The sequence below is a fragment of the Ranitomeya imitator genome, chromosome 2, assembly GCF_032444005.1.
Source record: "Ranitomeya imitator isolate aRanImi1 chromosome 2, aRanImi1.pri, whole genome shotgun sequence".
NCBI classification, from domain to species: domain Eukaryota; kingdom Metazoa; phylum Chordata; class Amphibia; order Anura; family Dendrobatidae; genus Ranitomeya; species Ranitomeya imitator.
The window spans coordinates 160,696,628-160,712,580 of NC_091283.1; the positions used below are offsets into that span (position 1 = coordinate 160,696,628).

Consider the following 15,953-nt stretch of genomic DNA (forward strand, 5'->3'; position numbering starts at 1 on the left):
GCAGTATCCTGAACCAGTCGCGCTGGTGAGGCGGCAATATTATTTTCCAGGGAGGTTCTTGTTATATGAATGTACGGTAATCAATGACTGTTTCCATTCACAGACCGTAATACACAAAGTACCCGAAAGTTTCTGATAATTTTACTAAACAAGAAATTAGCTTTCATAAAGTATAGGATAATAATATGGATAAGATTGGTGGTCATCTTCAGGTTGGGGCTCCTGATATGACACGGAGGGGTGCACAGCAAGTCATTCAAGCACCTGAAGCCCACCTTTGGCCGTAACCAGCCTTTTCCCACTCTATGCCACCTTTATCACAAGTGAAATTGCATGCAACCTACACTAGATTTTTGGGACATGAGGGGTCATGTGGGCCCGTCCGTTTCCTCCTTTCACAATGTATGAAAACCATTTGGTCGCCATAGCGAAGAAATGTCATCTGATGGTTGTTATGGATAACAAGACGAGTTTTCTGTCATACAGTTTTGATAACTGTCAGTAAGGCTTGAAGATATAATCTGGCGCCCGACACCCCCGTCCTCTACTCACAAGTGCAGCGTCGTCACCGCTGCGACAAAAGTCTTCAGCTTCTCACATCCTCCGGGACTTTAAAAGGAATAAAGGTTCATTTTTGCTTATTATTTTATTTATATGCAAAAAAAAAAAAAGAATTAGAATGAACATTGGTGCAAGATTGCAAAACGCTAAAACAGGTAATTAAAAACAAACAAAAAAATCACATCTAAAAAGAAATAAAAACAAAGTGAGACGGCGGTACTGCACGTACAGATCAATCAGATGCCACATCCATTTTCTAGAAATCAATAACTGACGCTTGTTTGGTTGCTATCATTAAGGCTACTTTCACACATCAGGTTTTCGCTGTCAGGCTCAATCCGGCTAAATTTCAAATTTTTTTCCCATTGACTTGTATTAGTGCCGGATTGCGTCGGATGACATTGCGTTTCGTCCGGTTTTCGCCGGATCCGGCAAATCTGCCGTTTCCGGTTTCTGGAAAAACCGTCCATAGCAATATTTTTTGTCACTTCCGGCTGTTTGCTAGAATGGAAACCAATGGGACCTGGAACGTGCCAGATCATCCGGAAAATGACGGGTTCCGGCGCTGGATTCTGTTTTTTTAAACTGAGCTTGCTCCAAATTTTCTTTAATCCAATTATCTGGATATCCTAGTCGGATCGGTCAAAAAAACGGATCCGTCGCATCAATTTTTCACAATCTGCGCCAGATCCGTTTTTTCCAACATTCGTCGGATTGTGCCTGATTCAAAAAACGTGATGTGTGAAAGTAGCCTAACACAAATGTAAATGTCCATCAGAAAAAAAAAAGCCCCCCAAAACCCTGAATGTTGTGGAATTTTCCGTCTTTCAGGACCATCACCCAATCATTAAAAATGAGAAAAATAAGAATTGGGAGTGTTACAACCGTTTGCTTATGTAAGCATGCCGTTCTGGCAGAACTTAAAAGAAACGCCTGATCCAATCTGGTCCCCCCAATTGCCCCTTTCAGACAGCCTGGTTGGCAGACTGGTAAATACACTCCCCATTGCCTTGCAGCACTTCCTTGAACTGTGAGACCACCCGTCCAAAGTGTGATCCTTCCCAGAAGATTTTGCCACATTGACTGCAACAGAAGAACAGGGGAACCTTGTCCAAGAGTCCTGGGGGTAGAGTGTCCAGCTGGAGGGGGGCACCATTGGCAAGGAGCAGAGATTCCGAGGAGATGCCCATTTCCTCCATCCATCGCACATTTTCGCACACCCGCTCTGGCTGGCTGGCATGTGGGGGATCTGTGGATAATAAAACAAAAATTGTAACACCAAGAACCCCAAACAATACAGGGGGAGCTGGATGAGAACCAATATGGCAGCTGTGACTACAACCCGCGAGTGCAGAACAGTGCTTCAAGCCCCTTCTATACGCAGACTGGACACAAAATACCTCCTCCAACGTCTACTGCTTATTGAGGACATGTCTAAATAATTAGGCTTTAGTCCCCCATATGGGACTAGTTACGTGTCCAGTTCTGAACGAGAGAGACACGCGCCAAATGCAACAGGGACCCTCGCTACACGCTGGAGGGAGTCCGGAAGGAAAATGTAATAAAAATGCACAAGGGGCAGAATGGAAACCTCCTGAGCCCTGAACCTTGGAAATCACCATGGTAAATTATTTCTGGTTTTGTATAAAGGATCCTTAAAGGGGTGTTCCATAAATTACATTCATCAGTCCTCCAAAATCAACATTTATCAACTGCTCCATTCACTGTTTATATCAGTGGGGGTGGCTGCACATACTCACCAAGCACCTCTGGATAGATCAGGCGATCATACATTTATCATCCCTATAATGTACACTAAGGTCTTCTGATACTTAATACTACGCTCGGTGGCTCTACTACCAAGAACTAGGCTTGCAGTCAGTGAATGGAAACATTCTCGGTTACAAATCAAAACTAATAACCTGAACAGACTGAAGCCCCCGGTGATGATGATTTGGGCGACAATTCCACTGTGCTAACAATCGGCATCCAAGGCATGTGAATGGGATTTCTCCAACTCGGTTTACATAAACTAGGGAAAACATGTTCTCTGGTTATTAGGCTACAAAAAAAAAAAAGAATTCTGCATGAAAAAGCCATCAGGTTAACAGCACCACGGCTGAACCCGCCCTAAAACTTCTTGCAGTTCAGAGTTTGTTATAATCGCATTCAGGCTGGTCAATCCTGGATGAGCAGCAGTTTCTCTTCAGCCAAGAGGGTTTGCTACAATGTATTAGTGAGGGTAAGCGCTTTTATCATGAAGCCTAACCTTAATTAGCCATAGGTTTTCTTCCATTGGATCTAGAGAGCAAAAAATGAATCCTTTTCAAATGAAAGAAAAAATGATGGCCATTTAAAGGATTTGTTTTCCATAGACTTCAATGTAAAAAAATAAATAAAAATGATCCAGTTGTAATCAGTTTTTTTTTTAAGAAGAAATGCTGAAGGATCTGTTTTAATAGACTACTGGACATGTGAACATAGCCTTACTTGACCAATGGAAATCTCCCCTCTTCGTCAGGAAACTGGGAAATACTAAGTCTATGACAAGTTACCATCGTCCCGATGTCTGTGCCCTTGAAAAACACCAGGACACTTGGGGTCAAACTGACCTGTGTATGGTGTAAGTCCCCTATGTACCCATTTTGGTGATCTGACTTAGGGCAGAGAAAGGCCATCAGGTGCTGGGTATCAATGGGGGAACCAACAAGTTGCTTTGCGCCGATGTGTAGAGATACAGAGTGAGGGCAGCACGTTGTATCTACTGCCCCATGTAAGAGAAAAGCCTCTGCTTAGGGTGAGAGTCAGGGGCCTAAGGTAAATGGTTAGAGGTCCTTTAGCAAAATTCAAAACTGCGTCTTGTGACGTCAACAGAAAAAATAACCCAAAAAGTCAGGCCACGTTTCACGTCACTGGAGACAATATAGCTGAAGATTCTTACTTCTCACCTCCACTGTAACATAAGTTACAGTCGCTCGTCCTCCCCTCCTTCACTTTCCCATTAGTAAGAAAAACTTTGGGAAAGGAGCCAAGAGTAGAAAATATGAGGCATTGTTCGGACTGCCCATTGTGTCCCGACCTTTTGCACACTTCAAGGAATGCTTGGTATTTCGGCTTTTCTCCCCCCTCCTCCTTTTTCCTCCTTCAAGGCATCTCAGTAGAAGGACGGAGCCCTGCGAGCTTGGTGGCAACGTCACCAGGACAAGATAGCAGGGGAATTTTTTATTTTTTCCTTCCTGCTTTTCTGGGAGACTGATACAATAAAAGATACATTGTAACAAGTGTGTAGAATTTAATAGATTTCCTCAGAAATACAAATGAAGAGCGGGTCACAAGGGGAAACGTGAATTTCCAGACAAGGAGGGAGGGGGTGAAGTCAACTAACGTTTAGAAAATCATAAGAACGGGGAAAAATGATTGCAGCTATAGAGGACGCGGTTGCCAGAGGGGGACCATCGGTCAGAGGTATACATTTTAGGCTACTGAGTTCTTAAGCAAAATCTAAAATGTTCCCCGACTGCTTTGAATAATTAATAATACTGGTACTTTTGCGCCCGCAGAGGTTGGATGGTTTAGCAGCAAAGGCACGGTCTATACAGAGTGCAACTACTGCAAGTAACAGAGGGGTAGTCGTAGTCGGTACCGATTTTGCATTTTGGGTCTCTCTAAATCCAAGGTAAACAACAATTTAGCATTCAAGAAATCAGCCAGAACAGGCTTTTTGGCAATGGGACTGAATTTAACAGGTCTGGATCCATTTACTGGACACCTTGCTGTTCAGGTGATGGCTGCACCCTGTGCATACCACTAGGGCTGATCGAATAGCTGTGGATAAGTGCTTATCCGAATAGCTATAGCGTTTCCCGAATAGCTGCCCCGGTTACCTGGAGCGCTCCCGATAATTAGGTGGCCGGCGCCGCAGCTGCATGTGTCGCCGCTGTGTGACAGTCACAACAAATAAGCTCTCCATGCATGTGCCACGACACATGCAGCTGCGAAGCCGGACACCTGATTATCAGAAGCGCTCCAGGTATCTGGGTTCCCGATGCAGATATTCGGGAAGCAATATAGCTATTCGGAGAGGGGTACAGGTCAGTTGCCCATTGGATGGATTAGGATTTTCTGTGTTTGGGCCCATTACAGGTTACTCAATGGATGTCCCACAAGACACTGCTCAAGACACTGCTCCAAAACCTTGAGACCAACGGGATGGCATAAACTGAACAACTTTTAACACGACTGCACTGAATTCGGAAATGATTGCACCTTTGACATTTCCCACAAAGCATCGCACACAACAGTCCAGCTCTGATGAAAGTAAATGGTAAAAGTTGCAGGAAAGTAAAAGCAAATCAGGAAACTTTGATCAATGCATAAAATGGAAAAAAAAAACTATGAAGAAAATATTCCAAGACGTGATGGAGTGATCGGTGGAGTGTAGTATGGGTGCAGGATGCCTGAGGAGCTGAGGATCTCTCTTGCACCGTTTCATCACTGGACTTCAAAAGATAAATTACATCAAAGCAGAAGCTGAATGAGGGCTTTAGATTGACAACCCCCCACCTAGCACCCTGGTCCACCAGAACAATGTCTTTTCACTACATTGTAGTTTAAAATATATTGAAGATGTTATGGGGAGGGGAGACGGACTACTCACTAAGGCCACGTTCACATGTTCAGTATTTGGTCAGCATTTTAGATCAGTATTTGCAAGCCCAAATCATGAGCGGGTGAAAAATGCAAGACTCATGGTGTGCACGTGGCCTAATAAAAGTAGTCCATGAGGAGCGATTCCCTGGTCTGATATTAGTGAACACTTGTGATTGTAAGGTCCTGCATGGATAACTCAATCACAGGAGCAGAATACAGGCCCCAGTTGTGGCAGCAATGTGTCAGCACAAGCTTTCTCATGTGGGCTATCATCATTAGGGAATAGCTAGATAGGCCATTACTTGATATAACTGTACATTGATCCTGTAGGTCGTCATGGGCAAGCTGTCACGTTGGCAATTAGAGCAGATTAATTGCCTGACAATTACAAATCTATTTACAAGAGTTGTTGTTTTTTTCTCTTCCAGAACTGATTTCAAAAAGACCTTATCAAGGTATGTAAATCCCAGAGATTTCCTCCCTCCATGCTGCAATATAGATAAAGTCTGGTGTGACATTAACCAAAGCTTCATCAAGAACGAGGTCATGTCTCCAGCTTCTAGGGTGTGGATGTATGCGGACAGTTATCGGCCTACACAGACATGTCTGAGGGTTCTCCATGGAAATGTAAAAAAAAGGATTTAAACCCACCTCCAGTTCCACATTGAATGAGGCCGGCGTCACACACAGCGTAAAACAATACGGTCCGTATATTACGGCCGTAATACGCTGAAAAGTCCCGAAAATAGTGGTCCGTAGCTCCTCCGTAGGCAGGGTGTGTCAGCGTTTTTTGCGCATGGCATCCTCCGTATGTAATCCGTATGGCATCCGTACTGCGTGGTTTTCTCGCAGGCTTGCAAAACCAACATACCGCTATAGAAATGATCCATGTGTCCCAAAAAGAAAAAAAAATATATATATACTGTATATATATATATATATATATATATATATATATGTCATTAGACACATATATGTATATATATTAATATTTTTTCCAGCGCTATACAGCTTGAAAGCCGGTAATTCAATTACCGGCTTTTTCTTTCTCCTTCCTAAAACCCGACATGATTTGAGACATGGTTTACATACAGTAAACCATGTCTTCTCTCCAATTTTTTTGCAGATTCCACACTACTAATGTCAGTAGTGTGTATCTGCAAAATTTGGCCGTTCTAGCTCTTAAAATAAAGGGTTAAATGGCGGAAAAAATTGGCGTGGGCTCCCGCGCAATTTTCTCCGCCAGAGTAGTAAAGCCAGTGACTGAGGGCAGATATTAATAGCCTGGAGAGGGTCCATGGTTATTGGCCCCCCCGGCTAAAAATATCTGCCCCCAGCCACCCCAGAAAAGGCACATCTGGAAGATGCGCCTATTCTGGCACTTGGCCACTCTCTTCCCATTCCCGTGTAGCGGTGGGATATGGGGTAATGAAGGGTTAATGCCACCTTGCTATTGTAAGGTGACATTAAGCCTAATTAATAATGGAGAGGCGTCAATTATGACACCTATCCATTATTAATCCAATTGTAGTAAAGGGTTAAATAAAACACAAACACATTATTTAAAATTATTTTAATGAAATAAAAACAATGGTTGTTGGAGTATTTTATTCTACGCCCAATCCAGTCACTGAAGACCCTCGTTCTGTGAAAGAAAAAACATAATAAACCAACAATATACTTACCCTCCGCAGATCTGTAACGTCCAACGATGTAAATCCTTCTGAAGGGGTTAAAACATTTTGCAGCAAGGAGCTTTGCTAATGCAGGCTTCTCCTCGCTGCAAAACCCTGGGGAATGAGGCTAAATATAGATCAATGAGCTATATTTAGCTTCATTTGCGGTGAGGCGCCCTCTGCTGGATGTTCATAGATCGTGGGAACTTTCCTAGAAAGCCTGGGAGCTTTTAACCCCTTCAGAAGGATTTACATCGTTGGACGTTATTGGACTCTCCATTATTAATTAGGCTTAATGTCACCTTACAATAGCAAGGTGGCATTAACCCTTCATTACCCCATATCCCACCGCTACAGGGAATGGGAAGAGAGTGGCCAAGTGCCAGAATAGGCGCATCTTCCAGATGTGCCTTTTCTGGGGTGGCTGGGGGCAGATATTTTTAGCCAGGGGGGGGCCAATAACCATGGACCCTCTCCAGGCTATTAATATCTGCCCTCAGTCACTGGCTTTACTACTCTGGCGGAGAAAATTGCGCGGGAGCCCACGCCAATTTTTTCCGCCATTTAACCCTTTATTTTAAGAGCTAGAACGGCCAAATTTTGCAGATACACACTACTGACATTAGTAGTGTGGAATCTGCAAAAAAAATGGAGAGAAGACATGGTTTACTGTATGTAAACCATGTCTCAAATCATGTCGGGTTTTAGGAAGGAGAAAGAAAAAGCCGGTAATTGAATTACCGGCTTTCAAGCTGTATAGCGCTGGAATAAATAATAATATATATACATATATGTGTCTCACTGATATATATATATATATATATACAGTGGGGCAAAAAAGTATTTAGTCAGTCAGCAATAGTGCAAGTTCCACCACTTAAAAAGATGAGAGGCGTCTGTAATTTACATCATAGGTAGACCTCAACTATGGGAGACAAACTGAGAAAAAAAAATCCAGAAAATCACATTGTCTTTTTTTAACATTTTATTTGCATATTATGGTGGAAAATAAGTATTTGGTCAGAAACAAACAATCAAGATTTCTGGCTTCCACAGACCTGTACCTTCTTCTTTAAGAGTCTCCTCTTTCCTCCACTCATTACCTGTAGCAATGGCACCTGTTTAAACTTGTTATCAGTATAAAAAGACACCTGTGCACACCCTCAAACAGTCTGACTCCAAACTCCACTATGGTGAAGACCAAAGAGCTGTCAAAGGACACCAGAAACAAAATTGTAGCCCTGCACCAGGCTGGGAAGACTGAATCTGCAATAGCCAACCAGCTTGGAGTGAAGAAATCAACAGTGGGAGCAATAATTAGAAAATGGAAGACATACAAGACCACTGATAATCTCCCTCGATCTGGGGCTCCACGCAAAATCCCACCCCGTGGGGTCAGAATGATCACAAGAATTGTGAGCAAAAATCCCAGAACCACGCGGGGGGACCTAGTGAATGAACTGCAGAGAGCTGGGACCAATGTAACAAGGCCTACCATAAGTAACACACTACGCCACCATGGACTCAGATCCTGCAGTGCCAGACGTGTCCCACTGCTTAAGCCAGTACATGTCCGGGCCCGTCTGAAGTTTGCTAGAGAGCATTTGGATGATCCAGAGGAGTTTTGGGAGAATGTCCTATGGTCTGATGAAACCAAACTGGAACTGTTTGGTAGAAACACAACTTGTCGTGTTTGGAGGAAAAAGAATACTGAGTTGCATCCATCAAACACCATACCTACTGTAAAGCATGGTGGTGGAAACATCATGCTTTGGGGCTGTTTCTCTGCAAAGGGGCCAGGACGACTGATCCGGGTACATGAAAGAATGAATGGGGCCATGTATCGTGAGATTTTGAGTGCAAACCTCCTTCCATCAGCAAGGGCATTGAAGATGAAACGTGGCTGGGTCTTTCAACATGACAATGATCCAAAGCACACCTCCAGGGCAACGAAGGAGTGGCTTCGTAAGAAGCATTTCAAGGTCCTGGAGTGGCCTAGCCAGTCTCCAGATCTCAACCCTATATAAAACCTTTGGAGGGAGTTGAAAGTCCGTGTTGCCAAGCGAAAAGCCAAAAACATCACTGCTCTAGAGGAGATCTGCATGGAGGAATGGGCCAACATACCAACAACAGTGTGTGGCAACCTTGTGAAGACTTACAGAAAATGTTTGACCTCTGTCATTGCCACCAAAGGATATATTACAAAGTATTGAGATGAAATTTTGTTTCTGACCAAATACTTATTTTCCACCATAATATGCAAATAAAATGTTAATAAAACAGACAATGTGATTTTCTGGATTTTTTTTTCTCAGTTTGTCTCCCATAGTTGAGGTCTACCTATGATGTAAATTACAGACGCCTCTCATCTTTTTAAGTGGTGGAACTTGCACTATTGCTGACTGACTAAATACTTTTTTGCCCCACTGTATATACCTATTCTATGTGTACACATTTATTCTACCTATTGGACTGTAAGCTGTCAGTGTGATTTTACTGTACACCGCACTGAATTACCGGCTTTTCTCTCTAACAGCGCTGCGTATTTCTCGCAAGTCACACTGCTTGTCCGTGTGTAATCCGTATTTTTCACGCTTCCATAGACTTTCATTGGCGTATTTCTTGCGCAGTACGGTGACAAACGCAGCATGCTGCGATTTTGTACGGCCGTAGAAAGCCGTATAATACTGATCAGTAAAATACGGCAGATAGGAGCAGGGGCATAGAGAATAATTGTGCCGTATTTTTTGCGAGTTTTACGGACGTAGTTTCTGCGCTCTTACGTCCGTAAAACTCGCAAGTGTGACGCCGGCCTTAGAGGGTAGGAGACAAGAGGTGCCTAGACCTGGGGCTCCACTCATCACAACAGGTTAAAATCTGCATGCCATATACAATTATTGCTAAACTAAATATGTTTCTATGTTCTTTCTACAGCTCTTATGCAGAACAATGTGTCTATGTGGTTACAGATCCTGCAGTCAAAGGTTACTCCACTCCTTCATGATGATTTCTGTCCTGATGAAGAGGTCCTGAGCGATCTCGAAACGCGTTGACCCTGTAAACCTGTTTTATTAATTGCACAATTTAAATCTATAGGCAGGCGCAAGTGCAATTAATAAAAGAGGAGGGTATTAGCTGCAAACAGGACAATACCACAACGTTGTCAGATGCTAGACACAATTAATACTATAAAGTTTGCACTAGAAATACCCTTTCAAGCAGAATATAATATATTTAACACAATATCTCCACCTTGATTTTTTGTGATAATTGATCAACCTGTCATTTTTTTCTAATAAATATGTCTCTTTTTTTCTACTGCTTGAAAGGGTATTTCTAGATCAAAATTTATAGTATTAACTGTTTTATTAATTATTTTTATCCATTGGAAACCATTGTGGATTAATCAGCAGAAGCACAGGAGTGACATTTCCATCCTGATCGTTTCGCACTGTTTGGTCCTTCTAGTGACCGATGTCCTTGCAGCAGCTGATATCTATTTCATGCCAGGTACAAGTTGCTCTGTAGCAACTATATAAGGTGAGTGGATCCTTTTCCTTGCCACCTTTTTGTTTCCAGTTAAGACCTTATAGTGCTTTCTTTCTTTCCCATTTTCATTATTTGTATACTCCTTCATGATGTCAAACGGGTATTAGAAGAGGAGAGTGACTTAGGGAAGCTGCTCTCCATGGTAGCAGACTACAAATAAGCACTAGATGTAGTCTGATCCTGCTGATCAGACTACATCTAGTGCTTATTTGTAGTCTGCTACCATGGAGACACATAGCCCTGTGTAGGAGCTGTACACACAAAACAGTAAAAGATTTTTTTTTTATCATGCAGATATAATCTTTAAAGCAGCTTTGTCTTTCTATTATACAACCCCTGGCACAAATTATGGAATCACTGGCCTTGGAGGATGTTCATTCAGTTGTTTAATTTTGTAGAAAAAAGGCAGATCACAGACATGGCACAAAACTAAAGTCATTTCAAATGGCAACTTTCTGGTTTTATGGTTACTTTTTTTAACCAAGCATAGGGGAAAAATTATGGAATCACTCAATTCTGAGGAAAAAATTATGGAATCATGTAAAACAAACAAACAAACAAACAAACAAAAGAACACTCCAAAACATCACTATATGCAAATTGCCTCTTCAGAGAAAAAGAGGACTTAAACTCTATAGCGCCACCTGTTGGAAGTAGCGATGCTACAAGTCACAATCAACCTTCTTTTTCTCAGAAGAGGCAATTTGCACAAAACATCACTAGTATTTTGTTGCACCACCTCTGGCTTTTATAACAGCTTGCAGTCTCTGAGGCATGGACATAATGAGTGTCAAACCATACTCTTCATCAATCTGGCTCCAACTTTCTCTGATTGCTGTTGCCAGATCAGCTTTGCAGGTTGGAGTCTTGTCATCGACCATTTCCTTCAACTTCCACTAAAGATTTTCAATTGGATTGAGATTCGGACTATTTGCAGGCCATGACATTGACCGTATGTGTCTTTTTCAAGGAATGTTTTCACAGTTTTTGCTCTATGGCAGGAGGCATTATCATCTTGAAAAATGATTTCTTCATCCCCAAACATCCTTTCAATTGACGGGATAAGAAAAGTGTCCAAAATATCAAGATAAACTTGTGCATTTATTGAAGATGTAATGACAGCAATCTCCCCAGTGTCTTTACCTGACATGCAGCCCCATATCATCAATGACTGTGGAAATTTGCATGTTCTCTTCAGGCAGTCATCTTTATAAATCTCATTGGAACGGCACCCAACAAAAGTTCCAGCATCATCACCTTGCCCAATGCAGATTCGCGATTCATCACTGAATATGACTCATCCAGTCATCCACAGTCCACGATTGCTTTTCCTTAGCCCATTGTAACCTTGTTTTTTTCTGTTTAGGTGTTAATGATGGCTTTCGTTTAGCTTTTCTGTATGTAAATCCCATTTCCTTTAGGCGGTTTTTTACAGTTCGGTCACAGACGTTGACTCCAGTTACCACCCATTCGTTCCTCATTTGTTTTGTTGTGCATTTCCTGTTTTGGAGACATATTGCTTTAAGTTTCCGGTCTTGATGCTTTAAGGTCTTCCTTGGTCTACCAGTATGTTTGCCTCACTACCAGGCCTTTAACAACCTTCCCATGTTCTTTGTATTTGGTCCAGAGTTTAGACACAGCTGACTCTGAACAACCAACATCTTTTGCCACATTGCGTGATGATTTACCCTCTTTTAAGAGTTTGATAATCCTCTCCTTTGTTTCAATTGACATCTCTCGTGTTGGAGCCATGATTCATGTCAGTCCACTTGGTGCAACAGCTCTCCGAGGTGTGATCACTCCTTTTTAGATGCAGACTAACAAGCAGATCTAATTTGATGCAGGTGTTATTTTTGGGTATGAAAATGTACATGGTGATTCCATAATTTTTTCCCTATGCTTGGTTAAAAAAAAGTAACCATTACTGACTACCACATTTTTTGTTCTTGATTTCTTTTAGTGTTTCTTAAAGCCAGAAAGTTGCCATATGAAATGTCTTTAGTTTTGTGCCATGTCTGTGATCTGTTTTTTTCTACAAAATTAAACAACTAAATGAACATCCTCCAAGGCCGGTGATTCCATAATTTTTGCCAGGGGTTGTAGATGCATCAGAGCAATTATATAAGCGGTATTTATTTATCCAGGTTGGCAGATGCACTTTATAAGAAAGTGCTCACCCACTAAATATTCGATTTACATGAAGACCAATGGCCCTTTCCTTAAGGTACCTTCACACTAAACGACGCTGCAGCGATCCAGACAACGATCCGGATCGCTGCAGCGTCGCTGTTTGGTCGCTGGAGAGCTGTCACACAGACAGCTATCCAGCGACCAACGATGCCGGTAACCAGGGTAAACATCGGGTTACTAAGCACAGGGCCGCGCTTAGTAACCCGATGTTTACCCTGGTTACCATCCTAAAAGTAAAAAAAAACAAACGCTTCATACTTACCTTCCGCTGTCTGTCCCTCGGCGCTCTGCTTCTCTGTACTGGCTGTGAGCACAGCGCCGAGGACAGACAGCGGAAGGTAAGCATGAAGCGTTTGTTTTTTTTACTTTTAGGATGGTAACCAGGGTAAACATCGGGTTACTAAGTGCGGCCCTGCGCTTATTAACCCGATGTTTACCCTGGTTACCAGCGAAGACATCGCTGAATCGGTGTCACACACGCCGATTCAGCGAAGTCAGCGGGAGATCCAGCGACCAAATAAAGTTCTGGCCTTCTAGCCCCGACCAACGACATCACAGCAGGATTCTGATCGCTGCTGCGTGTCAAACTGAACGATATCGCTAGCGAGGACGCTGCAACGTCACGGATCGCTAGCGATATCGTTTAGTGTTAAGGTACCTTTAACCTGTGTACTGTAGGCTTCATTTTCATCTAAAGGTACCTTCACACATAACGATATTGTTAAAGATATCGTTGCTATTTGTGACGTAGCAACGATATCGTTAATGAAATCGTTATGTGTGACAGCGACCAACGATCAGGCCCCTGCTGGGAGATCGTTGGTCGCTGAATAAAGTCCAGAACTTTATTTCGTCGCTGGACTCCTGCTGACATCGCTGGATCGGCGTGTGTGACACCGATCCAGCGATGTCTTCACTGGTAACCAGGGTAAACATCGGGTAACTAAGCGCAGGGCCGCGCTTAGTAACCCGATGTTTACCCTGGTTACCATGCTAAGAGTAAAAAAAAACAAACACTAGATACTTACCTACCGCTGTCTGTCCTCCAGCGCTGTGCTCTGCACTCCTCCTGTACTGGCTGTGAGCCGGAAAGCAGATCGGTGACGTCACCGCTCTGCTTTCCGGCTCACAGCCAGTACAGGAGGAGAGCAGAGAAGCAGAGCGCAGCGCTGGAGGACAGACAGCGGTAGGTAAGTATCTAGTGTTTGTTTTTTTTACTTTTAGGATGGTAACCAGGGTAAACATCGGGTTACTAAGCGCGGCCCTGCGCTTAGTTACCCGATGTTTACCCTGGTTACCGACATCGTTGGTCGCTGGAGAGCGGTCTGTGTGACAGCTCTCCAGCGACCAAACAGCGACGCTGCAGCGATCCGGATCGTTGTCGGTATCGCTGCAGTGTCGCTTAATGTGAAGGGGCCTTTACTCCACAGCACATAACCCAGTAGGAGGGTGTGAAGGTCAGACCTGGAGATTTATTGCAGGCCTTATCTATCTGACTTTCATGCTGAGTACTAGCAATTCCTTAAGGAAATTGCCTGTTTTCACCTCAGCTGGTGAGAAAAGAGAGGGAGGGAAGGGGTGATGGGAAACTGGAGAGAGGGAGGACACACCTTCACTACCAGGCAAACGCCCAGTGTTCTCACACTTACCTGTAGACTGAATAAACAGCACAGAGCCAGGAAAAGAACCTGGGGACAGGTGTAATCTGCCAGCACCCTTTCATGTCCTGCCAGGACGCCATGCTCTGCAAATGTGCCTGCTATTGACGGCTGCAAGTCACATCAAAGGGGGTGCCACCCAGCTGTGCCACGCAGCTAATGACCAGTGGTGGGCAAGAGCACGAGACATATTACATGTTTTATCTGTAAGATCAGACTTCTCAATTTCAAAAAATATCCACACTAGGTACAGTAAGTTAATAGCACTTCATACAGCTAGTTAATCTGTACTTTGACTATTGAAACTTTTCCAAAGTAAGAAAGAGATTCATCAAAATTAAAATAAACCTTTATTATTAACTAGATGGCAGCCCGATTCTAAAGAATCGGGAGTCTAGAATCCATATATACTTTATTTATTCAAATGTAAGAATAATACAATTAATAAATAATAGTAAGAAAGAACAAAAAATGGCTGCACTCACCAGCTCTTGACAAAAGTTCAAAATTGGTGTGAAAATGTCACTGAACCACTTCACAACTAAATATATATAGTTTTGGTAAATGGTATTATCATTTTTTTGACGAAATTCGGCAGGAGCTTGAAGAGCAACGTCACTGGGCCCGCCTCCACGCAGTAGAAACTTGCTGTGAGGTAAAAATTCAAAAATCACACCAAAATGGCGGGCGGAGTGTGTCACAGTACGGCACGTTTCTGATTGGTCGCTCGCAGCAGGCGGCAACCAATCAGACACTGGACACTGTTGACGTCACTTATCTTCGGACATTAGCTCCGGACATTAGCTCCGGACATTAGCTCCGGACAGGAAGTTGGCACAAATTGCAGGAAGTAGTATTCTAGGCAATTATATATTGGATAGTAAAATCAGAACAATACAGTGAACAGTGTGCCTCATGGAAGAGATGTTACTATATCATGACAAAAATATAACCAATAGCTGTTCTACTGACACTAGGAAGTTAAACACAACAAAGAGTGTTACATAGTTCAGTCTTGCGACTGATCCCTGTAGATAATCACCTAGAAAAGAATATAATCAACCACCTGAATTTCCTATGTTTAATTAAAAGGTGGGAAAACATACACGTGTCAGTAACGCAGCTATTGGTCATATTTTTGACAAGATATGGTAACATCCCTTCCATGAGGCACTCTGTTAATTTTATTGTTCTGATTTTACTATTAATGGTATGTTCACACTGGGCGTTTTTGCTGCTTTTTATGCTAATTTTCAGCTGCTTTTTTACAGTACCAGCAAAGCCTACGAGATTTCAGAAAGCTCATTCACACTCATTGTTTTTTTTTGTCATCAGGATTTTGTGCTTTGCAGCGTTTTTTTTTTTTTTTTTTGCATAGAGCATGCCACTTCTTTTAGCGTTTTTCTCCCACTGACTTGAATGTATGGCGAAAAAACGTTGCAAATACGCAGGTTGATTTTTTACAGCGTATTTGCTGCAGAAAAGTCCAGGACAGCCGGATGTAACATCACAGTCAGCTCCACTACATATAGATGGCAGGCTGCATGATGCGTCCATAAGCCTGTCATCCAGCAGAGCGGACCTGAACCCCATTCACTTGAATGGGGGGCTCAACAATACAGTGCTTGAAACGCTGTCATATGCATGACAGCACAGCAAACACCGCTTC

The 15,953-nt window shown here is 42.8% G+C and overlaps 1 protein-coding gene across 7 annotated transcripts in view; it reads right to left on the bottom strand.

The window, feature by feature from the left end:
• Positions 1-627: 627 nt before the first annotated feature.
• EXD3 (exonuclease 3'-5' domain containing 3) overlaps positions 628-15,953 on the bottom strand; it is a 356,324-nt gene continuing 340,998 nt past the window's right edge. For all 7 annotated transcript variants that reach the window (XM_069747665.1, XM_069747666.1, XM_069747671.1 and 4 more), the window contains one exon: positions 628-1,810. In XM_069747665.1, coding sequence (XP_069603766.1) covers positions 1,527-1,810 — 284 coding nt within the window. In that variant the 3' untranslated portion in view covers positions 628-1,526. The remainder of the gene's footprint in view (positions 1,811-15,953) is intronic.